A 26,500-nucleotide genomic window follows, 5' to 3' on the forward strand; every position below is an offset into this window, starting at 1 on the left:
ATAGTTGAACAAACTCCTTTATGTATTTGACACCAAACTTCAAAGTTGTTTTTTTGCTTGTTTCTTTTATTCCATTGTATTTACTTTAAAAGTTTCAGACCAAACAACAAAGAAAAAGCAAGGGGTGGAGTTAAGCCAAAAAAGGACAAAACAAGTGTTAAATTAAAAAAAGTCCCAAAAGATGCTTAAGATTAATTGATATATGAACACATGTGAACATTTTGTATTTTTTTTTTCTTTTTGCACAAACAGTAACAAATGGAGGACAGAAGATATTTTTTTTAACAACAAAGCGATGACAATAATAATATTTCAACACAGATTATTAAATCAAGGGGAATATTTGTAAATATATATTTACAAGTAATAATTAGAGAAATTAAACAAGAGAAAATAATTTAGTCATCAAGTAGTAAGGCACAAAGTAAGGCACAAACTTTATGGTTGTGATGGCTGCAAAAGCAGCCACACCATGAAGTCACCTGTTCCTGGAAGCTGCTGTGGGTGGAGCCTGGCCCACAACAAGAGGGTCTCAGCTGGACTAAGTTGCCTTAATTGGATTCAACCACTGAATTTAAAGAAAAGTATGAATTCACTTTGGAGTATCTTTTGTATTCAGTTGTTTTAGGTTTATTTACCTCTTACTTAAGATTTGTTAAATTATATGTTACTTATTTAAAGTTAATTTTGGTTAAGAGGAAAAAAGCTGATTTTGTTTTTGTAATAAGTTTTCTCATTTGTTTTAGTCACCCACCCTTTTTGGGGTTTTGGTTTGATCAGTTAGTATATATGTTTCCCTCTTGTGTTTGTTTGGAGGTCAGTTATCATGTTGAGTTGAAGTTTATTGTCTGTTGGCCTCTTTTATGGGCCCAGTTTAACTCTACTTATTTTTGTAAATAAATTTAGCAGTTTTTCAAAAGAAAACATCTGTGCTTCTCTCATCCTTCTGCTTGGCTCCTCACAATGGTATGCTTTGGTGGATCCTTTTGATGGTGCTATACAATTAATGTATACAACAAAAAATATATAAGTTTTTCTAATTCTGCATTTTTGTAAATAAAACTTGGTTGGAAACTAAAGTAAGTTGACAATATTTTCTGTGTTTTTATTATCAAAGCCAAAACAAGTAATGATATGTTCAAAGTGTATTATACAATTTCTTTTTAATTCACTATTTATGAAAAGTTCCAATTGGTTCCAAAGATCAAAAGAAAATGCACAATTATAGCAAAGGTGAGGTAAAGGTTCAGGGGAGTTTTTGCAAAAACTACAGTTATGATAATAACTAATATCTAAACATTTTGATATGTACACATTTGTTGGTTAAATATTATGTAAGATTTTTTATGTCTTTCTTTGACTTTATTATAAATGCAACATTTTTCAGCTAGTGTCCATGCTTTATTCCAATTAATATTTCCAAAAATATTATTCCAATAAAGTACACTTCTAGGTATTGTTTTTTTTTCACAGAATGTGATGCAAATGTGTTTATTATAGCGTTTTTATTTAAGATACAATTCCATTAAGTATCAAAGGAGGGTCTATTTTACTTATAACTTAATAATGCAGATGATATGTCATTAAATGTAGTCACTCTGAAGGGAAACCCTTCATAAATCCTGTAAATCAGCGTGATGTCTGCAGTCAGATGACGGCTCTGGACTTCATTGATGAAACGCCTCCATTAGCGCGCAGCGGCTGCAGTACCGCGTGCGGCCACAGGGGTCGCCAGAACTGCGCGGAGCCGCAGCAGGAGGCTCCGGTCCCGCCGCGCTCTCCATGTTGAAACGGAGCAGCTCCTCTCTCCTCGGGCAGACTCCCGTCGTTGCTCTCAGCCAAACCGCCTCCGCCGGCGGGGAGCCATGACCCCGGACTCTGACGGAGGCTGTGACCGTGGATGAGCGCCTCCCGGACCGTAAGTTTCCGTCCGCCGCCGCCGCCGCCTGACAACGAGGCGAGCGAGGGAGCAGCGATGAGGCGAACTCGCTATTTTTAGAAACTTGTGTTTATTTATCGAGCCCACGTTTTTACGCGCTAACTGGCGCTAGCTAGCGGGGCTGTCGTTGCTGCTGGGGGGCCGGGGCTCCGTAGGGGGCGCGAGCGCCTTTCCGGGGCGTTGGGGGACACTGCTGCGTTTTGTCGCCCCGTCCGCTGAGCGCGGCTGAACCGGATCGAGGCTAGCGCTCCGAGCTAAAACCGCACGTTCAGCCCGCGCGCTCAGTGCGGGTGACACCCGGAGCCCAACCCACGCCACAGGGGGTGGGGGTGTAACGGTTCCGTGTTCTCGCGCCCCGCCGGAGCGTCTGCGATGTCGCAGTTTCATGATAACGGTCGAAGCGCGCGCGCGCCACACGTTTCGAGGAGACGCGGAACCGAGGCCCAATCCGCCAGACCCAGAGGACCCCGCGGATGCAGCCTCGCGCCTGTGGGACTTGGCGGGCGCGCGCGCGCCCGGGACCAGCAGCACCGAGTCCGAGTGTCTGCTGAAGAAAGTTGTTCACGCGCCGTGTTTAGCGTCTGTGCAGTCTGGAAGGTTCTGAACCAGCACCGTCTCCTGTCTGAATGTTTGGACCATGAAGATAGGAGCATCCTGCTCCTCTCAGCAGGAGGAGGTCTCCTCCTCTCTGCTCCGCTATAGACTCTGAGGTCAGGAGGTGTCAGCTGTTCTGTGGGTTCCATCACTGAACAGAACATCTGAGCAGCCTCCAGTTTCTGGAATCTGTTACTCAGAAACAGGAAGTGACGTTTTGAGGGGAGGGGGGGTCAGTGGTCTTCAGGGAATTGCAGAGGATCAGGAAAAGGGCTTAAAGGTCCGCTCGGGTCCTCCTGGCGGGTCTGGTCTGCAGAGGGTTGGTGCTGGAGCTGTCCTGGACCACAGCCCAACATGGTCGCTGAGCATGCTCAGACTGCACGCGGTGTCGATTGCAGAGATGAGAGCATGGAAAACATTTAAAGGTCATAAATGCTGCTGGTGGCGTTAGAGGCGGGTCATGGAAGCAGACCCTGGTGACACAGTGGCGTTGGAGGCGGGTCAGAAGCAGCTGTTCCTCTCCTTCCTTCAGAACCAGTTCCAATGTTCTAGAACTGAACATGAGGACTTGACCCGCGGCGTTCTGATCCGTTTCCACCTGGAGTCTGGCCGTGCCATGTGACGGTCTGCCGTGCCCTAATCGGGCTGGGCCGTATAATGGTATTGGTTCCTAAGCCTATCAAGTAGAACCGGGGCTTTGCTCTCTAGAATGACAAACGGGAGGAAGAGCGGCGGAGTGGGAGGAGCTATCTGCTGCTTTCATTACACTCTCCTCCAGCTGGAAGATGGACCTCCATCGGGAGTTCTGAAGGTCCTCAGTAGAGATTCTCCAGTGGATCCGCCCGTCTGTCCTGCAGGTCAAACGCTGCTCTTCAGCCACATGGCGTGATCTTCATCTGCAGTGATCCAGATTGTCCTCAGAGCTGCAGCCGTCTGGTTATTGACGGTTTCATGGCCATAAATGAGGCTGCAGGTTCACGTCTTTAATTTCATTTTAAATAAACAAAGCACATGTTTACCAGACGTGTTCAGCTGTTTTCTGGAAGACTTTCTCCATGTTGATGCTCCAGGTTCACCCAGAACAGCTTTTATATACACGTGCACACGCACACGTGCACCATAAACAAACTGCTGGATGACACTAAAACAGGTTTTAAATTTCCACCTCTGAACAGACTTTGGCCTCCGAAGCTCGTAACCTCCTGCTGCCATGCTCCTCCTCCTCCTCTAAAGCTGAGAAGGTCCTCCGAACCAGTTCAGGCAGACAAGTCGCATGACTGCGAGTCCTCGTGTCTTTAGAGAGCTTTGATCTACAGAAATGTGAAAAATGGCCGCCGGTTTCTGGAGTTCTCTGTGGGTTTGGGGATCTTTCATGTTTGACATTAGGGCTGCCTCGATTAGTCGACTAATAAAATAATCGACATTATATTATATGGAGTCAGTGTTGTAAAGCTGAACAGAATTCCACTTTTTTTTTATATTTGAGTCCGTGAGACCAAAAATGTATTTTTTGTGTAAAATAGTTCCTTGTTTCAGATGCCGACCTCTTTGATTTAACCTTGTTTTAATGCCAGAACCAAATGGACTCAGGCTGCACAGTTCATTAAGGTTGTGTGCGTTTGCCATTTGTAGTGCTGTCTGAATCTACTTTTTCCAAAATCGAGGGCACTCTAGATTTCCCAGAAGTCTTTGCGAAAAACTAGCGTCCGTCAATGCTCACTAGATTAGCGAAAAAAGACCACAATGCATTGCGGTTGAACAATTTCGGACAAAAAAACGTGTTTAAATATAATATTTGAATAAACCATCCACGTTTTCAACATCAGAGCACAGTGAAGTCATAAATAAACGTCTTGAAATGTTCATATTTATTCGATTTTCACTTTGTGACATCGGTGACGTCATATCTGGTGTTTAGAAAAACTAAAGAAAAGTAGTGAGCATCGTGTCCGAATTACCTTTAAAATCCAGCTAAAGGTGCTGAAGAAATTTACTGTAATTACTGAAGGGATTTGCTAAAAATGCTAAAGCTATTTGCATACTTATAGGATTTTAAGAAACAGCAGAAAACGCTGCTTTTTAAAAGAGCTTTTAGTTCATTTGTACTGTATTATGTTTTATTTATTGTTATAATCTGTTTTATTTTCTCTCATTCTTTTACTGTGTAAAAAAATTCTTACATATTGCTAAAATTGCTAAAGGATTTAAAGTGCTCAAAGAATTTGAAGAATTTCTTGAAAAATTGAAAAAAATCTGCAAAATTTAAAACTTTGTAAATGTATGAACTCAGAATTAGCCCAAAACATCAGTAGATGCCAAATGAGCCAAAAAAGCTTGCACACTGCTAGAATACTAGCTAACTCAGAATTAGCTAAAAAAAAAAAAACACCTCTTTAGATACTAAATTATCCAACAACGTTAGCAAGTTGCTAAACTCAAAATTAGCCTTAAAAACCTCCATAGCAGTGATGTCCTCAACATGCCTTGATACCAACATTGTGTTGGTTTTAAAGTGTGCAAAACATTCGCGGAACTATATGAAGAAAAATGCAACCATTTTTGTTGTGAGTCACGCAGTGATTGTTTGTGGCAGCCCTATTTGATGTCACCACAAACCTGTCCAGATCACTGCAGATGTTGACCCAGCAGACAGAACCGGATCCAGCAGGACGTGAGATCCTAGAAAAACCTCGACAGAACACCCCTCCCACCCCACCGAACATGACGCTGCTGCTGCGCAGGTGACCCCCCGCCCCGGGCTGAAAGATGGCGGGCGGCTGGCGCGCGGCCGGCTGTTGTTTGATCCTCTTAGTCTCGGTGAGATTACTGAAAGTGAGCCGGTTGCTGGATGAGGCCGTTTCTGCCGCTGGATCACGTTTGTCGTCCACACATGTGAAGGTTCTGACTCCAGGTTGTTGATGCCAGAGAAACAGGAACTTGACGGGTTTCTACTTCAGAATGAAGCAGGTCAGCTGGGTCGGCCGGCCCGGTTTCCACAGAACTGGAAGTGGATCCGTGTGGAACCATCAGAAATGTCAGCAGCTCAGGAGAGCGTACGCTTCAGTCTGCATTGGCATGTTGTTCAGATTTCTCTAATTTGTTTTCATTCTGTTTATTATTATGTGTCCTAATAATCACCGTTACCATGGTTACAGTTGTGTCAGTATGAACAGTTTATCTTTTGGGATCTCCTCCTCACCGTTCTTCTGGATCCAGATCTATCCACAGCCTCATGAGGAGGCTCCTCCTCAGTCAGCAGGTTCCGTTAGTCCAGAGATCTAAAACCTCTCAATCACATTTTGAGAGAGGCAAGGTTCTTTTCATATTTTTGTTTTTGTTTGTGCCAAAAATAGAAATAATTCATTTTTATTAATAAAAAAAAGAAGTTCTTGAATGCAAATCCACATTTTTTAAAGGCTAAGGTCTATACAGCTTGATCAGTAGAAAATGAGCCCAAAAGGCTCTTTTACTGTGAAAGGTTGCTGACCTCTGCGTTAGGGTTCTGATGTTCTGATGCAGCCGTCAGAGGAGCTCAGGTCCAGTCCTCCTGCTGTGTGGAGGACAGAGGAGGAGATACAGTGAAGGAGGCGTTTCTCTGAGGAGAATCTGCTCTGACGGAGGGAATGTGGGGCAGCTCTAGCACTGCTGGTTCTGTTCTGGCCTCCCTCCCAAAAGCCTGCTGCATTCTGGGTCACAGTGTCTTAGCCTACTTCCAGTTTGCTCTCCTCCATCTTCTCCTCGTCGTCCTGCTTCTCCTCTGTTTACAGTGGGAGCAGCTCCGCCTCCCTCTGCTCCGCCTGCCTTCAGAGTGCCGTCAGCTTTGCTGCTCCTCCACTTATGTGGGTCAAACAGAACCACAGCGTTCTGCAGGTTCTGCCCGATCTATCTTGCAGGGTTTCCTGCAGATCATCATGGGGGGGGTTCTGGAGGACTTCTTAAATAAGCTGTTTGTGTTGGGGGGCTTTCTGGCTTCACCAGGGAGCAAAAGTTGGATCAGAAAATCACAAAGATGAGTTCATTCCACAGATATGTAAACAGAAATGCATCAGCATCTGAAAACGGCGGCGCTGCGGTGCAGACGTCAGGAAACAGCAGAGAAACGGCTCTCTCCTTCACCGCCAGGCTGCTTCAGCACACGTCCGGCTTCAAGCGGCGTTTGTCCTTTCTGAAGATCCAGCACTGTTTAGGGACCGGAATGGTTTCAAAAGTAGCGGTTCAGAACCAGATAATATCTAGACCAGGCGTCAAAGTCAAGGCCCGGGGGCCGAATTTGGCCCCCTGGGTAATTAAATCCGGCCCTCCAGATCATTTTATTTTATTGTTATTAATGGCCCGATGTTATCGTGCACTTATTTCTAACTTGTTTAATTTTGACAGAATATATTTTTATGGAGAGTAAAATATTGAAAGTTATTAAAGGTTTCAGTTTAAAGTCAGAGAGGCCAGACTGAGATGGTTTGGACATGTTCAGAGGAGAGACAGTGAATATATTGGTAGAAGGATGCTGAGTCTAGAGCTGCAGGAAAGAGGTCTAGAGGAAGACCAAAGAGGAGGTTTATGGATGCAGTGAATGAAGACATGAAGGTGGCTGGTGTTAGAGTGGAGGATGCTGAAGACAGGCTTAGATGGAGGAAACTGATTCGCTGTGGCGACCCCTGAAGGGAAAAGCCCAAAGGAAAAGAAGAAGATTAAAGGTTTCAGTTGATTTATTCTTTTTATTATTCATAATTATATTAAAAAGTTACAGTTTTAAAGTTTTTAAAGTTGTCATTCTTTTGGACTATTTTGGCATTTACTAAGATTTTTTTAGGATATTTCGGAGTGTGGCTAATATTTCAGATACATGCTAGCTGTTTTAGATAATTTAGACTTTTTCAGTTTTTTAACATAGTTTGACGTTTAGCTATTTTTTCCGCTACATTCTAACTGTTTTGGCTAACCTAAGTTTTTTATGTTTTATTTATTTTTTAGTTTGTTAGGCTAATTTGGCATTTAGCTAATATTTTAGCTACATGCTAGCTGTTTTGGCTAATTTAGGCTTTTCAGTTTTTTAAGATGGTTCGAAGTTTAGCTATTTTTTTAAATATCTATTCATAAATATGTAATTTTAAAAAAGTTACAGTTTTAAGGTTTTAAAAAAAGCAGTTTTAGTGTGTTCAATAATTGTTTATCCTGTTCAGCTGCTACCAAAGGTGTGTTTTGGATTTTGGGCCCTTGGGCGATTGAGTTTGACTTCCCTCATCTAGACGGTATCTGTGCCCAATGGACATCTGCGTGGGAGGAGCTCTGAGAACGCAGAAAGGACGACTGCTCCTGGACGGTTTGACTTCTGCTCTAAAGAGAAAATCCCGGCAAAAGTTTAAAAACCAAGTCTTTTTACTTTGATTTCTATGGGTTTTGCTTCTGTTAAAAGTGTTCTAGTTTTTATTTGATTTAATGAAAGTTTTCCTCGTGGAAGTCTCTTGGATGATGCGGCGGCCGTCTCCAGCAGCATTCTTTGGGTTTTTGGCAGCTGAATGCTTTTGGGCTCAGAGCCACAGACAAATACAACAAATCCGCCTCCTTCCTGGGAACATTCCTGATGGTTTTCCTCAAACCTTTTTCCTTTTCTCCATGACAACATTTCCACCTTAAAGTTGAAGACCGTTTAGCCAGAAGTTAGAATGTTGGTGCATCTGTTTGTTTGTTTTTCTGTGCTGTTGCAACAAACAAGGATCATTTTAGGAGCTGCTGAAGCCGGTTGATCCATGAACGTCTGAGCTGCTTGAGGCTTGCTTCATCCAGCTGTTGCTACCAGAACATGAACTTTTAAAATACTGAACATGCGGCTCAGATTGAACCTCTGACTGTCATCAGAGTTACTCAAACATTTCTTAGTCAGCTGCAGACCGCCAGACGGTTTCTACATTTGCTGCTTTTGTAGTTTGAATCTTTGGAGCTTTTTGAGTCCAGGTTTGTGTGCATCATGTGAAGCTGCACACATGTATCTGGATGTTTGTGCGTCTGCATGCATTAGGATGAGAAGCAGTAATCCCTCCACGTTTGCCTCCATGCTGACTGATGGTCATCCCCGACTCTGACGCCCCTCTGGGGTAAATGTAGGTCACATGGGCTGTTGTTTTGACGGGGGAGTTGACATGAGGACCCTGGGGGGTTGTGGGAGGAGCATCTGCTCTGTTTGTTTGTGTGTGGATTGTACAATAATGCTACACACACAATAACTGACAACCAGCCTTTATGTGGACTCTAAATATTGACACTTTCATTTCGACAGAATTATAGAGGTGGAGTCGGACCGGTTTGGTCTTTCACTAGATCACAGGTATGAAGTCTCAGTTAAGAAACTAAAAACAAACGACCCAACCGTGACGGAGCAGATCAGGGTCCTGAAAACCGTTGCCGTGGGTAACCCCTGGGGCGGTGGATTGTTGCTTAGGTGGCGATCCGATTCAGTTCTCGACTCAAACCACGATTCTTACTTTTTAATATAAAGTTTATTGCTATCTTTGTCTTTTTACTGGATGTATGAAAATTAAAATGTGTATTAAATCACTATCATTTATTCTTTTATTTAGAACAGGAGGTTAGAATCAACAAAAACAATAAAGGCACAAAGATTTAGAAATAAAGAAATGGTGTTTGTCATTTTAAACATTTCTTTTTTGTCATCTTCTGGTTAAGTTCAGCACAAACATAAACAACGTAAAAATCTTAAACATCACTTTTTTTTAAGTATTTAACAACAAAACTTGAAAAATTTCTCTCCAGTTTTTCCGTCTTCAAAGTTCTGCAACTCTTTACGTAATCTAGGGGTCTGCAACTGTTAACACTTAAAGAACCATTTGGGTCGATCTCTCTCCAACCAAAACCCAGTTGGGTTAAAATAATAATAATAAAAAAAAAACCCAGTAGGAACCGCAAAGTCTTCACTCACCCTTTAGAAAAGTGAGATACTGATTTATATTTATGTTTTTGCTTCTGGAATTGTACATTTAAAAAAAACTATTCTGTTTTTTGGCATAAATTAAACATAAATATGAAGAGAAAATAGCTTTAAAAAATTAAATAGTCTATAACTTAGGATCATGTCAATGCAGTAGGAAGAGTAAAGTCACCAATTATATTAAAAAAAAAATAGTTTTCCAGTTTCTGGTGCATTTCAGCCAGAAATTCATAAATATACGTAAATAAAAAGATGAAATCAGAGCTAATGAAGTGACCCCTAGCATATATTAAAACCACGAGGTGCACTTTAAATCCTAGAATTTGTTCAAAATGGGTAGTTTATCATCCAGTGGATTATAACTTAACGTAGCTTTAACTCTTGTTGTGTTACTGACAATAAACTGATTTTCTGTGATAAATGAAGCTCCAATTTAAGTCCAAATGTGTGTGTATCACGTTGATAAACTACAAAGAATTGCTTGAGAATTCCAGTTACGGTTGTTAGGATCCTCGTTAAATCATTCATACTGACCTTCAACTGTTTGTGAATGAGTTGAATAAAGTTACTGTGTTTAAAAAACTTTACTACTTATTTTTTCCCTCTACAGTTACTTTTTATTTTTTCTTAAAAAACATTTTATTTTAACCAAAGAGTAACATGTGGCTCCAGAGCCGCAGGTTCAGACCTCTCATCTATGCATAACATATTGGTGTAAATCCAATATAAAGTTAACTTTTTACCGTGACACAATCAGCTGATTCACGTTGATTACATCCACATTTAAGCTGTGCAGAGCTGCATATCAGGGTTAGGCTGCGTTTCTCTGCTTCAGAATCTGCTGGAATTACGTTAATTGCGTTAAACTGTTGAAGAGTTACCAGAATCAAAAGAATGTTCACACTAGAGCTAACGCAGCTCCTCTGCTTTTCATTGCACAGACAGGAACCGGCCCGTCGGACCTCGTCTACCAGACCCTCCGGATCACATGACCAGAGTTTTTACAGCTGCCGGCTTCTGATGGACCAATCAGGAGGAGCTGTGCTGAAGAGGACCTGAGTAAGTCTGACCTCTGACCTCGGGGTCTGGGTTTTTACTGGAGAACTTTGTCGCCGACTCTTTGTTTCTTCCCCAAACTAAAGAAGTTTTTAAAAATAATTTGTTCTTTGGAAAATCAAAAGTAAACTTGTGGATTTAGTGAAGGATATTGATAATTGATTAATGTTTTTAATTTTCTGATCAAAATTTTTTTATAAAACTAAAAAACACTTCGCAAAACTTGTAATTTTATATTAAAAAAAAGTTGAAGTCTGTTTTTATCCAAACAATAACCGTATTTGTTATAACGGTTGGATTGGAGTTCTCATAAAAAGACATAATTTAAAGACCTTCCCACAGTCACATAAAACTAAAGCAATGATTGACAAAATACTTTATTCTGCTGTAAACCCATCAAAAGGGAAATGACTCCCTTTAAAAACCTGCCCCCTCTGGTCATGTCAGGAAGTGCACCATGTTGGTACTTCCTGTTGGCTTCATTGCTCTGATACTCTCTAAAGATGAGCTGTGACATCATGCTGTCATCTGCGGACCTGATAATGTCTAGAAGCGTATCTTAAAGCAGGGGCCCCAAACTGCGGCCCGCGGGCTGGATCCGGCCCTCCTCCACAGTTTACCCGGCCCCCAAACACTGTTGGAGAAGCATTTTTTTTCTCAATCTGGCCGATAAAGACCCGCATAGAAGGTGACTTTTTATTTCACCCTTCTACAGTCTGAACTATGACGGGAGAGGATAGACTATTGGTTCCATTTTTAAAATTTTTTCTGTGAAGATTACAGAGAGGAATGATTTTAAATTTGACCATGTGTGGCTTTCTGGAAAACCATAAATGTTTATGTTTAGGCTGTGATTATCACACTTTTTTTGTTTGCCAAATGAAGATGCGAAACAGGAAATGATGCTTACTTTGTGGTGGTGCAGCTGTAAAGCGGTCTAAGACCTGAATGAAGATCAGCTGTTCTGAGCGTCGGCATCTGCCAGGTCCTCCACACTCAGGGAGGGGCTGTGTATTCACAGTAGCTTATTTTGGAGCAGGTGGGGGCTTCCACACCCAGGTGTGAGACTGGGAACAGCAAACCTTCAGCTGAAGGTCCCTGTTGCTGCTCAGGACTCTCTCAGAGCCACTGTGGGGCGTGACTCATCGGTTTGGGGTCAGCTGTCATGAACAGAGCGCTTGCTGAATATTTTAAGTCCACTAATAACCAATTATTTTTTCTAATTAGTCAGCTAATCGGGTCATGCACAAAGTGGATGTAAAAAACACATCTTAAGCATCATTAGCTTTAAAATAACCAAAACGAAATATATAGCATTATCTGCAATTATGCTACTGTAAATGCTGTAAGCTGAATTTGGCAACTGAAGAAGCTAGTGCTAATAGCTGAAGATGCTGACATTAATAGCTGAAAACGCTGAAGTTGATAGCTGAAATAGCTGAAGTTGATAGCTGAAAACGTTGAAGTTGATAGCTGAAATAGCTGAAGTTGATAGCTGAAAACGTTGAAGTTGATAGCTGAGAACGCTGATGTTGATAGCTGAAAACGCTGAAGTTGATAGCTGAAATAGCTGAAGTTGATAGCTGAAAACGTTGAAGTTGATAGCTGAAATAGCTGAAGTTGATAGCTGAAAACGTTGAAGTTGATAGCTGAGAACGCTGATGTTGATAGCTGAAAACGCTGAAGTTGATAGCTGAAATCGCTGAAGTTGATAGCTGAAGCTGATAGCTGAAAATGCTGAAGCTGATAGCTGAAAAACGCTGAAGTTGATAGCTGAAGTTGATAGCTGAAATAGCTGAAGTTGATAGCTGAAAACACTGAAGTTGATAGCTGAAAACGCTGAAGTTGATAGCTGAAAACGCTGAAGTTGATAGCTGAAAACGCTGAAGTTGATAGCTGAAATCGCTGAAGTTGATAGCTGAAGCTGATAGCTGAAAATGCTGAAGCTGATAGCTGAAAACGCTGAAGTTGATAGCTGAAATAGCTGAAGTTCATAGCCGAAAACGCTGAAGTTGATAGCTGAAAACGCTGAAGCTGATAGCCAGCTAAAATATTAGTTAAATGCCAAATTAGCCTAAAAAAATGAAAAAAAAGCCTAGGTTAGCCAAAACCGCTAGCATGCAGTTAAAATATAAGCTAAACTCCAAAATAGCCTAAAAAAATGAAAAAGGCTAAATTAGCAAAAATAGCTAGCATGCAACTGAAATATTGGCTAAACTTTAAATTAGCCAAAAAAAACAAAATTAGCCAGAATAGCTAGCATGTAGCTGATATAATAGCTAAAATCCATAATAGCCTAAAAAGCCTTTATAAATGTCAAAATATTCCTAAAAGCTAGCATAATGCCATTATAACTTTCAACTTTACAACACTCCAACACCATATAATATAAAGTAACGACTAATCGAGTATTAAATTAGTTGTCGTCTATTTTAATAATCAATTAGTTGTCGATCAGTCGACCAATCGACCAATCGTGGCAGCCCTATGGCAGAAGGAGCTTTTGTTCAGCTGAGCTGTAGAAACCGGCCGGCTCCGGGACAGAGGAGCTCTGTGGAGCAGCAAGGCTGCGGTTCTCCAGCCGTCACTGCCTTGCACTGTGACGTGGCGTGGACAGAGAGGCTTTGTTGGCGCGGAGCTGGACGGGGTTAGATGGAGGCTAGACAGAAAACCCTGATGTGAAGTTTGAAAGGACGACCTTCTGACCTCTGCTTTCCCCTCATCAGGCTTCTCCATGCAGAGGACAAGCCATCAGGATGAAGGAGGAGAATCTGTTCCATCGGAGGCTTTCTTTGTGCCCCAATGCCACCTCGCCGCCCAAACTTGACCCGCGGACCCTGACCCGAAACCTGTCTTATGGAGGAGACAACGACCTGTCCAGCATCAGCCCAGGTAGGGATGCTGCTGGGGGGTTTGGCTGCGCCGGCTGCTGCTGCCTTCAGCTGCTTTGACCGTTTGTCAGCAGAATTCACGCCGTGCACGTTTCTATGTGATGTGTGTCCATGGTTCCACCAGGCAGTGAGACAGACAGGAACGGCCTCACCATGCTGACTAATGAACTTAGTCCTGCCCAATCACCTGGCAGCAAGGTAAGATCACAGCTCCTGATTGGGCAGCTCCTGCACAACTCCTCTGCCATGAAAACTGTTTCTAACATTTTCTGATGATGGAGGAGATATTAACCCTTTAACACCTGAGCTCCAGTGTTTATGTGTTTTTTATTTACTGTAACTCTTTAACCTTTAAGACGATTAACGTCATTCCAGTTGATTCTGAAGGAGAAAAGCGGCGCTCGCGCCGCTTTTCTCCTTCAGAATCAACTGGAATGACGTTAATCGTGTTTACGGTTGAAAATGACAATTTGTTAAATCACCATTTGAATAAGCCTAGATGCTACAGTGGGCGGGCCGTCTCCCTGCTCTGCCCCTTCTAATGCAGACAAGTAGAATCTCGATCAGAACTGTAGAGCTGGGTTGCTCCGATGTTGCTGCCGTTTTAGTTTCACCGCTAACGTTAGCGTTTGGTGTGACGGGGCTGTAAGCTAACAAACAGCCCCGCCCACAACTCAGAGGTGAATATCTGATGGATGCTTTGCAGAAACTATGTCCTAGAAAACGACACAGACAACTGGGAACATTTTGGAAAGAGATCTATAATGCAGACAACATTTTTTTTTAATGTTATGATGTATTTTTTTGTATTTGTCCCTATTGACCCATTTCACTTTACGCCAGATAAAATGGTGACAGGGCTAAAAATGTGAATAGTAACTTTAGAATGCCAAAGCTGACAGCTGAACGCTGTTTAACACCATTTTAGGTAAATAATTAAAGGTAATCTTATCAATTTCAAAAGAAAAATGTACAATACTCATTTTCTAAATTGTCCTGCCGAACTCTATTTTTTTATTTTATTTCTTCAATCGTTCACAAATCAAAATACAAATTTGAATAATTCTTCAATATTGGAGGTTCTATTGAAAATATCAACCTTTCATTTGAGCAGATATTATTCTAATGAGTTCTATTTGTTTAACTCCACCCAAAGCTAAAAGTAGTTGTTGTAATAAGAGATATTTGTTGCTTTTTGTGTTTTTTTAGGGGGTAATTGTAAAAATAGGTATGTTTTTACTAGGAATATTTTTTTTTGACGATCACATATTATTTTTATCCTTTTTCCCTTTATTATCCTGCAGAAATCAGACACCATTATGAGCAACAACAAAAGGGAGCTAGGTCAGAAAATAACCCAACAGTTATTAGTTTTTCTTTATTGTAGTTTTTCTTTATTTCTTTATTGACACGTTGAAATTGTCGGACTTTAGCTCTGTTTTTAGGGAACATGGAAATATATGTAACTTTAACTGGAAAGAAAAGATCTTCTGCAGATCTACGTCTCATCCCCGTCCTGGAAAGCTAACGTTAGCATTAGCATAAATTAGAAGAAAAACTGAGCGGGGAAAGCCAATACAACCAGGTAGGACATTTATAAAATAAATATTGTACACATTTCAGTTAAAATTTGTTTTGGTTATTTTTCATTATTTACGTAAAATTGTTTTAGACATAAAATATAACCAGAAGTCTCTCTGCACACTCGCTGTTTTGTGTGACGTCACGTGAAAGGGTCTATTAAATAAATATGTACAAAAAAGTAAATGATCAAAGTGGAGCTCTGAGGGTGGGTTAACCAGGTTTAGACTGTTCCTCTTGGAAATGGAAGTTTCATAGTGAGTTTACTTTAGTCGACAAACACTGAGGTCCAGATCCTGAAGTAGTTTATTTCATGAACCTTTTTCCTGTTTCCTGTGGGTTTGGGGTGACAGCGCCCCCAGCAGGAGCTGCGGTGCATGTTTTTTTTTAGGTGTCAGGTTGAGGCTGTGGAGGAACTGAAGGCGGTTATTTCACAACACAGAGCTGTTCTCCTGAAATGACATCACCAGGAACCGTCTGTCAGGATGTTTAAAGAACTGGCTGCTGCAGAAGCGTCTTGTCCTGTCTCGTCACTGCATGTCGCTTCGCCTCGCTGACGATATCTACCTACTGCAGGGTGTCGAGTGTCCCTCTGCAGCGGCGCCCTCTTCTTTAAGCATGAATCCTCTTTCTGAAATGCATTACAGAACAGGAAGAAGTCCTTATGAATGTCAGGTCATCAAAGTCCACAGATACATGGAGTTTTGCTGCTTTAGTTCCAAAAAACATTTGAGCTAAATTCAGTCTGAGTCTGGCGTGCTGATCTGTACGCCGCGCAGCCAGCGAGCGCTTCGTTCTTCTGTGGAAGATGGTTGGTTTGTGGTCACAAACCGCCGGCAGCAGCTGCTCGCATCAGTTCAGAAATGCTCGTCAAACCAAACGGTGAAAACCTTTCAACCTTTCAAGCGCTCTACTAGCTGACTGGGAGTTTGTGTCAGAGGTCATGGAGTGATGGGCTGGAGCTCCTCATGCTGACCTCTCTGTCTGACTCTCTTCTTCTCCTCACAATCACCAGTCTGAGTCCAGGATGTTTAATGGCGTTGAGAAGGAGTGCCCCTCCCCCACAGAGAAACTGGCCCGAAAGGAATCTCTGAAGGTACGAGTCCGTCTGCTTCAGGTGCTGATGGAAGAATCACTTTCTAGTTCATGGTTAAACTGTTGGGAGGTCTTTACCAAGTCTCCCTTCACACAAGCTCCAGTCTCTTCTTGTGGCTCTGCTGCCACCTAGTGTCGGCTCACTGGAAGTCGCCAGGCGGGATGATGACTCATCTCTCTTTTTTTTTTTTTTTTCCTACCAGGTCCAAAAGCAGAATTACAGGCAGGAGAAGAAGCGGGCAGCTAAAGAGCTTTCCACCGCTCTGAAGGACCCCAGCGTTGTCATCATGTCCAACTGGTTAAAGGTGTGAGGAAGCAGAGTGATGGTCTGATGTTCGCCTCCATCAGTCAGCCTCCTAACGTCCTGCCTCCTCCAGATCCGGGGTTCTCTGAAGAGCTGGACCAAGCTGTGGTGCGCCCTGAAGCCTGGAGTCCTTTTGATCTACAAGACCCCCAAAGCGGAGCACTGGGTGGGCAGCGTTCTCCTCAGCGCATGTAAGCTGATCGAGAGACCGTCCAAGAAGGATGGGTTCTGCTTCAAGCTCTACCACCCTCTGGAAAAATCCATCTGGGCTGTGAAGGTACCGAACCAGTCAGGGTTAAATATGATGGTATTTACAGTTTTAGAAGGAACAGGCCTTCTGCACAATTTACACTGCATGTCATTCTAGTTTTGTTGAATTTCGAATAACTTAAATTCCTCCACAGGGGCCAAAATTTATGTTTGAGTCTCTGACCAACTTGACCAGTTGATAAAAGAAAATCTACAGACCATACAAATTCTTTACATGTCAAACTATAACACTATCTTACACAGAAATACCTTAGGGGTTTTACTTTTTTAACTTTTTCCTTGTTTTTTTTTAAGAGAATGGAATGGCATTAAAGTAATTTATAAATGTTATCAATAATTGTGGTCTAACTTAAATTCAAACATGCTGAGAAAACAAGAACAGATTTACTAGAGATTTATAAAGTGATTTTTTTTTTTGCTCTTTCTCTCCTAATTCTGCCACCAGGTGATCACATTTTATATGCAATCATAACAAAAAAATAGCCTGAAAACAAAGTTTTGGGTTATTGTTATTGATATTAAATTTCATTGACATTAAAGCTGCACCTTTTAAGGGAGTGAACTCAGCACAAACAGGTCACATTTTTCCGTGTAACTCCGGATTTGTAGTGCTACAGATGCTGCTAAAACAAAGTAGAAAACACAGTTTTAATTAATTTCCTATAAAATAATCTTGTATTTATCCGCCATGTCACAAAGGCCGGTCCATGAAAATACCATCAGACTATAAACCGGCCCGTGTTTACATAAAGGAGACGCATGGAGCAGCTCGTTAGCATTAGCATCATAGCATTAGCATCATAGCATTAGCGTCTAACAACGTGCTGTCTCCAAATCAACACTTTTTATTAATCAGTTTGTTGCTACTTTTAGTGAAGCAGCTTCATCAACCGGTTGTAACTGAATCCTATTAAAACGCAACCCAGGTGACGTGAACGTGGGGGTGGAGCGTGTCTTATGTCGCCCGTTTTTGTCCAGCGTGCCGATGGTACAAGAGAAGATGACAAAAGAAATTCACCTAAAGAAAAGCTAAAAAACATAACTAATTAGATGCAATGTAACTCTTTAACTTTTACTCGCCAAAAAGGAGAAAATGATGCAACCGTGGAGTTTAAATTTTTGGACCCTTCAAAATAAAAGTCTATTGCAATAGACCAAGAAAAAGTTCTATCACGATAAATGTCGTTATCGTTTTATCGCCAAGCCCTAGTTCAGCGTGATGTAATGATGCCCTCTAGGTGGCACTCTAGCCCTTCTGTTTTACGATTAATGATCTTCTTTGATGTGGAGGTCACAGGTCAAACATCGGACAGGAAGTGGCTTAACTGGTGTTTGACTTTCAGGGTCCCAAAGGAGAGAACGTGGGCTCCATCACGCAGCCTCTGCCCAGCAGCTACCTGATCTTCAGAGCTATATCTGAGTCAGACGGTGAGTTAGCTCCGCCCCTCACTGAACTGAGAGCGGGACGCGTTCCCCTGACCCCCATCTTGATGTCTCCTCAGGCCGGTGTTGGATGGACGCTCTGGAGCTGGCTCTGAACTGCTCCAGCTTCTACAAGCTGACGGCCAAAGCTGCCAGAGAAGGAGACGTCAGTCTGACCCCCGAGTCCTCGCATTTCCTGCAGCTGCTGCAGTCGTCGCCGCTGTCGGAGACAGAGCTGCTCCAGTAAGATCACGGCAGACGTTTGTTCTGGCCGCTTCCTGTCCGACGGCATCAGTTCCTCCTCAGGAAGCTGCTCCTTCTCTTCACGGGGAGGGAGGGGGTCGTTGCTTTAAGTTCAGTCATTATCCTGTCAGTCTGTTGCTCTGCTGTGACCACGCCTCCCTCTGCTGCTCCCCCCCATACCAGCCTGTCCTCCCCAGTAACTCCTCCTTTTCTCTGAGCCAATCAGAGTGCTCTGTGCAGTCACATGACAAACATGAGAGCAGGAAAATAAGTGTGCACCACCCAAAGGACACAGCACAGCCGTAGCACACTGACGCTCACACATGACCACACGCTGACGCACGCACACTCCTCAGCTTTCAGGAAGCAGGTATATGGAAAGAGGAAGCTGTGAGGAGCTTCAGCTTCAGGAGCTTCCTGTAGACATTTGGCATTTCTGGCAGAGGAGATTTACGGCTGCAGGTACGTGTCTCCAGGTACGCTGCTATTTCTACTGCTGAGCTGCTGCAGGTACACGGCGCTGCAGGTATGCTGCAGCTGCCACCTGTGATGCTCCGGTCTGTGAATGATTTGCAGAGGCAGCAGGTCGATCAGGTCCGTCCGGTCTCAGCGGGTCTAAATTTCTCTGTTGTGAAGGAAGTTGAGTTTTTGTTTCCGTGATCGGTAACTCGCCATTTTTAGGATATTTGAACATCTGTAAGCCTTGAAACTGCAGGTGAAAAGTTCTGAAATCTGGTCTGTTTCTGTGATTCCGTGTCGGGTGTTTTTTTTTTCATCCCTCTCCGTGTTCTGGGTTTTTCCCGTGTGGATGAGAGCAGACACGATTTGTTTGATGATGAAGAGCAGGTTCAACCGCTCTTCAGTCAGAACTTCCTCCAGCAGTCAGAACCTCGGGGGCGCTCTTTTGGTTGGTCAGCATTCCGCTGAAAAATCTCCCGCTTGAAAACCCGACTCTTTCCTGTAGTTAAAACTCAGCCGCTGCTCCAGCTTTCCTGCCTCTTAGTGGCGGTTTCTCCCTCTCGTCTTTGGAAGGCTGAACGACAGCGGACACCACATGGAGAACGACGGCTTTTCCGACAAATCTGAACTGCACGACGACTGGGACACCACCGCCAACGAAAACGGCGGCCGGCTGACGGAGGAGAGCGACATGGAGCAGTCGGAGGAGGCGCCTCCTGCTCCACCTTCTACAGCCTACGTGGAGCAGAGCACAGAGGAGATGGCAGAGGTACTTGGTGGGTGGGGGGCTTTCATGAGACGGCCCAGTATGAACTCTGGACCTCCACCTGTGCGTTTGCAGGCTGGGGAGGCGTCCCAGGTGGAGACGGTGTCTGAGGAGAACAAAGGTCTGATCTGGACTCTGCTGAAGCAGCTGCGGCCGGGCATGGACCTGTCCAAGGTGGTGCTGCCCACCTTCATCCTGGAGCCGCGCTCCTTCCTGGACAAGCTGTCGGACTACTATTACCACGCCGACCTGCTCTCACAGTCAGTGCTTTCAGGGGGCGGGGCCAAAGCCAGGCTGGGGGGGGGTCAGTCTCTGCAGACCTGATCATTTCCAAAACCTAGAAAAGTTGCATCACCTGAGATAATGCTAGTGTGAATGCTTTTTGCTGAAAGTAGTTGCTGAAGATGCTGAAGCTTTTATCTGAAAATTGTGACGCAATTTACTTTGATGAAGGGACTTGCTGAAAATGCAAAAGCTGTTTACAAATTGTTAAATTTGCTAAAAGACTGGAAATTTTGTTAAAGAACTATGACAGAGTGCTGACATTGACCTAAATTTCTAAAAAATTTGTAGTAAAATTGCTGAAAAATCCATAATACATGCCAGTTTTGCAAAAAATATTTAGTGTTATTTAAATATGAGCTAAACTCCAAACTAGCCCCAAAAACCTCAGTAGATGCCAAATTAGCCAAAAAGCTAGCTTAATGCTTAAATACTAGCTAAACCCCCAAATCGCCTAAAATTCCTCAGTAAACTAAATTAGTCAACATTAGCATGATGCTAAAATATTAGCTTAACTCCAAATTAACATAAAAATTCCTCAATAAACTAATTATTGGACAAGAGAATCACAATTATTATTTACATAAACATGGTCTCACTTTCATATCATAAGTCTGAAAACTTTCAGAGGCGGATTGCAGTTGGCTCCTCCCCCCAGTCTGAGCAGCTTCAGGTCAAAATGACCCACATTCTGGGTCAGGGTCGGTTTTGTTTTTCCTCACAAAAATGTGGATTTGTTTCAGAGCTGCTGTGGAGGAGAGCGCCTATGGTCGGATCAAGCAGGTGCTGAGATGGTACCTGTCAGGGTTCTACAAGAAGCCCAAGGTAAGGGTTCTCTGGACCAGAGTCCGGTCTTTGTTCTGGATCCACAGACCACAGAGTTGCAGCAATGAGTCAGCAGAAAGTTGGATCCTCAGTTAATGCTGACTCAGCGTTTCTCTAAAAAACCTGTCCTGCTGGTTGGAGAACTTCCTGTAAACCAGAGGAAGTTGGGTTGAAAAGTTCTCCTTTCCAGGGTCTGAAGAAGCCTTACAACCCCATACTGGGGGAGACGTTCCGCTGCTGCTGGCTCCACCCCCACACGGACAGCTGCACCTTCTACATCGCCGAGCAGGTCAGAGCCCGGCTGCAGACCCCCAGAACCCGGCCCTCCGCTCCCCCTCACAAAGTTCTTCTGCTCCTCAGGTGTCCCACCACCCCCCCATCTCTGCCTTCTACGTGTGCAACAGGAAGGACGGCTTCTCCATCAGCGGGAGCATCCTGGCCAAATCCAAGTTCTACGGTACTGAGGTTCTGCAGCATGCAGGTTCTTCTGGACCCGGTACAGAACACTCACTGCTCGGTTCTCGCATAGGTAACTCTCTGTCGGCGGTTCTGGACGGTCGAGCCAGGCTGCTGTTCCTGAGCAGGGAGGAGGAGTACGTCATCACCATGCCCTACGCCCACTGCAAAGGTAGGATGTCTGAAGGGTTCAGATCCAGGTCCGGTCCGGTCGGTCTGTGACGTTTCTCCTGCTCCGCTGCAGGAATCCTGTACGGCACCATGACCCTGGAGCTGGGGGGCAAAGTCACCATCGAGTGCGAGAAAACCAGATGTTCCTCAGAGCTGGAGTTCAAGCTGAAGGTTGGTCTTTGAGAAGCTCCTCCTCAGATGAGCCTGTGGGGTTTCCATGGTAACGGTAGTTCTGTTCTGGTGGCTGCAGCCATTCCTCGGAGGTTCCAGCGCCGTCAATCAGATCAGCGGGAAGATTCTTGCAGGAGACGAGCTCCTGGCCACGGTGGACGGACACTGGGTGAGAACAGGTTTGTGCTGCGAGCCTCCTTCACAGCCGCTCCTCTGAACCTCCGCCGTGTCTGCTCCCGTCAGGACGGCGAGGTCTTCATCAGTGAGAAGTGCTCCGGCCAGCAGGAGATGCTGTGGAGTCCAAGTCCAGAAATCCGCAGCAGGCGCCTGAAGAGACGCGTGGTCCAGATGAGCGAGCAGGAGGAGTTTGAGTCTGAAAGGTAAAGCTGCTGTCAGCTGGAGCTGGAGGTTCTGAGAGCTCCATCAGCATCTCGCTGTTCCCCAAAGGCTGTGGCAGCACGTGACCCGGGCTATCCTGGACCGGGACCAGCTGCGGGCTACTCAGGAGAAGTTTGTCTTGGAAGATGCTCAGCGAAAGGAAGCCAGAGAGCGAGGAGACAAAGCCTGGGCCCCACGGTTCTTCCAGCAGGATCCGGTCACCTCAGAGTGGATCTACAAGCACTCAGAGTAAGCAGCTGCTCAAGTGTGTGTGGAGCCAACAGAGATGTCTAACATGTGAGTGTGGACAGGCCCCGCCCCCTTTTAGGCTAGCGTTTACACCTGAAGGTAACGATGACAAATCTCCAGTGTTCCTACCCCACCCTCCCCTTTCTTTAGTTCCTTACAGAAAACAGTATAAATAAAGTTTAGCCTCAAATTCAAAAGGAGTTTATACAGATAAACCTGCTGTGTCTGAAGGTTCATGAGCTCCTGTTGAAACAGTAACGTCTCTCCAACTCAAGAAGCCTTCAGCTCTGATCCATTTGCTCAGCTACTGTTTCAGTTAAAGAGTAAGCAGCTCGCGTGATGATGCCGGACTCCAACTCTGAGTGGTTTCTGTTCCAGAACCCGGCCCTGGGACCCTGAGCTCTGCTTGCTGCAGTTCGAGAAGGATGGCGTCATTCAGACGCAGCCAAGAAGCCAACACGCCGGCCTGTCCTACAGCCACAGCTGGACCAGCCGGCACAAGGTGAACCCGCTTCTCCATCCTTCCAGATCCGTCAACCGGAATAACTCGTCTGCAGAAACCTGCCTGATCTGGTCTTTGTGGATCTGTTCCTGGTGGATCTGGTCTTAGTGGATCTAATCCAGGAAGATCTATTCCTGGTGGATCTGGTCCAGTAGATCTTGTCCTGGCAGATCTGGTCTTAGTGGATCTAATCCAGGAAGATCTATTCCTGGTGGATCTGCTCCAGTAGATCTGGTCTAATTGGATCTTGTCTTGGTGGATCCAGTCTAAGTGCATCAGGTCCTGGTGGATCTGGTTCAGTACATATAGTCCTGGTGGATTTGGTCTTAGTGGATCTGGTCCAGGATTATCTAATCCTTTTGGAGCTGATCCTATTGGGCCTGTTCCTGGTGGATCTGGTCTAGGGCAATCTATTCCTGCAGGACCTGGTCTAAGTGGATCAGGTCTTGGTAGATCTGGTCTAAGTGGATCTGGTCTTGATAGATCTGGTCCTATTGGATCGTTTCTTGGTGGATCTGGTCCAGGAAGCTCTATTCCTGGTGAATCTGCTCCTAGTGGATCTGGTTGTTCTTTGTTTTTATGCCGTGAGGTTTAATTCTGCTCCGCCTCCAGGTGGCGCTGAACGGGAAGCACAGGAAGTCCAGCAGCCAGCCGTCCAGCTGCAGCCAGAACACGGAGAGCAGCAGCAGCACGCCGGAGCCAACCCACGAGTCCTCTGACAACGAGGGTGAGACGCCATTCTTCTGCTGGCCCCTGTGGGTCAGCTGGTTTTCCACTCACCTGAGGGGTGTGGCTAAACCCTCTAGTTGAAGACGCTCACCTGACGTCCGTCTCCGGTCTCTTTCTGATGTCTGCAGATTTTTCGCAGCAGTGCGTTCGCTGCATCAAAGAGCAGAAGGACTTTACTCAGATAGAAGCTTCCATCTCCTCCATACACAAGACGCAGCAGGACATCCAGAGGTGAGGCCATGTTCTCATCTTCTAATTCATGTTCCGGGGCACATGTCTCTGACCTCCAGACGCCATGTTTTCAGTTTGGATAAGGGACGTTTGAGGAATCCAGATTCTTCCTCACGTTTATCCCTCCAGACGGAGAGATGTGGAAAACTTTAGTTGCTGCTCATCATTGAACAAGTGAAGAAACATTTTCTCCTCCCCCACATGTGTGACACGGATCAGGATAACTAGCCCTTAGCTAGTCCCCACCGCTCCACAGAAAAGTACAATCTCGCTGCGTTTGGAGGGAAACCGTAGGGGAAGAATTTGTGACTCTTTGGTTGTGCGTCTGGATTTACAGCTTTTATTTTGTCACCTGACAGGAAACCGTCTAAACTGACGACTTTGTTCAGAGATCAAACGTCTGGTCTTCATGTCGGACTCCGAGCTCATGCTCCTCCTCTTCTCCCCGCAGGAACCTGGTGGCGCTGAGTCAGCAGCTGTCCCGTGAGAGGGCGAGCGACCACGGCGCCCTAACGGGTCGTCACTGCCTCGTCCTCTGCCTTCTGCTCCTCTCACAGCTCCTCCTCAACTACGTCTTCACCTGAGCTGACTCCTCTGGGAGGAGCCCCCCCCAGGACTGGATTCAACCCCCCCCAACAAAAAAAGCACAGAATCAGCAGAAGAGGGGGGCCAAGAGCAAGAGTGGGGGAGGACGGCTTGTTCCTGTAGATTCTTCTGGGGGGGGGGGCAGGAGGAAGAACTTCATAGCAATAAACAGCCTGTCGGTCATCTACAGAGGAACGGCTCCCCCTAGTGTAGCCAGACTGAAACAGCACCTCTGCACTTTGGACCGGAGGAGGAATGAGGAGGAGAAGAGGAGTTTATACAACCAGAAAGAGAGCGAGGAGGCGCGCCGCTCTGTCCGCTCTTTTTATACCGCCTGCAATACTGTTCATGTGTGTGTTTACAGCGCTGGCAGACCTCCTGCTCCTCCCCCGTTCCCCTCCTGTTCTCCCCTGCTCCTTCCATTTCTCACTGATCCTCTCCTGCTCCTCCTGTTCTCCCCTGCTCCTTCCATTCCTCCCCTTCCTCTCCTATTCCTTACCTGTTCTTCTCCTCCTCCTCTCCTGTTCCTACCCTGCTCCTCCTGTTTTTCTCCATTCTTCTCCTGCTCCTCCTATTCTCCCTTGCTCCTCCCGATCCTCTCCTCCTCTGCTCCTCCCATTTCTCTCCTGCTCGTCAACCATTCCTCCCATTCCTCTTCTCCTCCTCTCTTGTTCCTTTCCTCTCCCGTTCCTCCCCTGCTCCTCTTCCACTCCAGATTCTGGGCCTTAATGCTGAAGCCAAAAGGGAGGAGGAGCAAACTGACCTTCCAGCAGATCATCCTGTTCTTCATGGACGTCTGATTTCTGTCGGCGCCGTTTGACCAAAACAGTATTTGACTGAAGGAGGCGCGGCCCTTTTTGGGGAGCAGGGAGCCACGCCGTCTTTGTGTTTGTGTGCCCCGCGCCCCCCAATCACCTCAGTGCATTTCACCAGAAGCAAAAGGAGGAGGAGCCTACAGAGAGCGCCATCAGAGGAGGCTGTGTCAATGTCAGTGTGTGTTTCTGTCATCGGGGGCGGAGTCATTTCAGAATGTATTTATTGTGTGAATGGCTCGGTCTGAGTCAGCATGGAGGACGCTCAGGTGCCATCACTCCTGTGTGTGTGTGTGCGTGTGTGTACTGCGGCACATTTTTGTGGGGTAACCATGACAATCACGGGGACACTGTCAGACGTTTCACTGAATCAGAAGTCACGGCTTTCACGCGGCGTGCCAGCTCAGCTCCTGAGCGGGGAGGACGCCTCCACCGGCGCCTGGAACCACACCTTCCTCTGTGATTGTCTTTTTCTACTTTGCTGCCTTGGGGGGTGGGGTGGGGGGGGGGGGTTTCTGCGTGCCACAAGTTTTTGTCATGAAAGGTTAGAACACTCACACCTGTTAGAAGCTGAAGTTCTACAGTAAAAGGTTTGAACCCGACTGTCTGGTTCTGTGATGCTCCGCTTTGACGGGACGTTTGGGAATGGAGCCACCGACTGTATCAGAGGACTGGACCGAGGGACCTCATCCATAGAAAATGGTTTATTCCGGCTCCAACCAAATGAAGTCAATTCAGTCGCCATTTTTTTTGGCAACATGAGCGCCGCCGTGTTGGAGCCAGACATCAGTAAACTGATTGGTCTGAGTCGATGTTTCTATGACGACCACTCTCCAATCAGGAGTGGGCTTGTTGGAAGGCCACGCCTCTTTTACTAAGGCAGAATTTGACTACAAGAAAAATATGAATATATATGTTAAAAAGTTTATTCTGACCAATAGAATGAACAACTGCTGTTTGATTCTCTTTAGAAGTCTGTGTGGGTACTTCCTGTTAGGAACACCAGGGATTTGGGGTCGCTCTTTCCAGTTCTCAGATACAGTGGATCTCATTCATCCACTGCTTTGGGGCGGAGCCTCAGCAGCACCTGTCCTGCCTTCTTCAGGAACAGAAATGACAGAAGAAGTCGTGAAGGTCAATTGAAACGGCTACCAAGTCAACCGGCGTCCTGCTTGAGGTGTCCTGGTTCCTCGTGCTCTGACGGACGCCTTTAAGATCAGGAAGGTCATTCCCTCCAATCACGCCCCTCCAGATGCTGCTGTTTGTGCCCACAGGGGCTTTGAACTCCTCATAGCAGCTCACAGATTCTCCTCCAAAGACGCCAAGAATGTCAGATTTCTGCCCATTTAGAGACCGACCCCCCCACCCCCCACGGGTACACGGAAACCATCCGTGAAAAACGGATCTACAGTAAATAACAGCAGTTCATTTAGCTGAGAGTTCTCTGCTGATGTTCCTCACAAACCTGGGATGTAAAAAGGAAATCTTAAGATTTAAGAACATAATTTAATGGACCCCACAGTTTCATTTTTGAAAGGTCACATGA

At 45.1% G+C, this 26,500-nt stretch overlaps 1 protein-coding gene across 7 annotated transcripts; it reads left to right on the top strand.

The window, feature by feature from the left end:
- Nucleotides 1-1,706: 1,706 nt before the first annotated feature.
- On the top strand, nucleotides 1,707-25,556 carry osbpl5 (oxysterol binding protein-like 5). 7 transcript variants are annotated; one of them, XM_024281598.2, is made up of 23 exons: nucleotides 1,707-1,918; nucleotides 10,418-10,535; nucleotides 13,273-13,424; nucleotides 13,548-13,621; nucleotides 16,020-16,100; nucleotides 16,303-16,404; nucleotides 16,477-16,680; nucleotides 18,017-18,101; nucleotides 18,176-18,338; nucleotides 19,371-19,566; nucleotides 19,639-19,823; nucleotides 20,589-20,670; nucleotides 20,861-20,959; nucleotides 21,031-21,127; nucleotides 21,200-21,298; nucleotides 21,371-21,468; nucleotides 21,548-21,637; nucleotides 21,712-21,848; nucleotides 21,916-22,095; nucleotides 22,474-22,597; nucleotides 23,210-23,324; nucleotides 23,455-23,557; nucleotides 24,009-25,556. In XM_024281598.2, the coding sequence occupies exons 3-23, from the start codon at nucleotides 13,289-13,291 to the stop codon at nucleotides 24,139-24,141; spliced, it is 2,583 nt and encodes an 860-aa protein (XP_024137366.1). In that variant the 5' UTR covers nucleotides 1,707-1,918; nucleotides 10,418-10,535; nucleotides 13,273-13,288; the 3' UTR covers nucleotides 24,142-25,556. The 7 variants fall into 7 exon arrangements, with proteins under 7 accessions (XP_024137366.1, XP_036068495.1, XP_036068496.1 ...); XM_036212602.1 differs by having other exon boundaries at nucleotides 10,422-10,535; XM_024281597.2 differs by having other exon boundaries at nucleotides 1,708-1,918; nucleotides 13,259-13,424.
- The last annotated feature ends 944 nt before the right edge of the window (nucleotides 25,557-26,500 follow it).

The sequence above is a fragment of the Oryzias melastigma genome, linkage group LG6 (genome assembly GCF_002922805.2).
Source record: "Oryzias melastigma strain HK-1 linkage group LG6, ASM292280v2, whole genome shotgun sequence".
Lineage (NCBI taxonomy): Eukaryota > Metazoa > Chordata > Actinopteri > Beloniformes > Adrianichthyidae > Oryzias > Oryzias melastigma.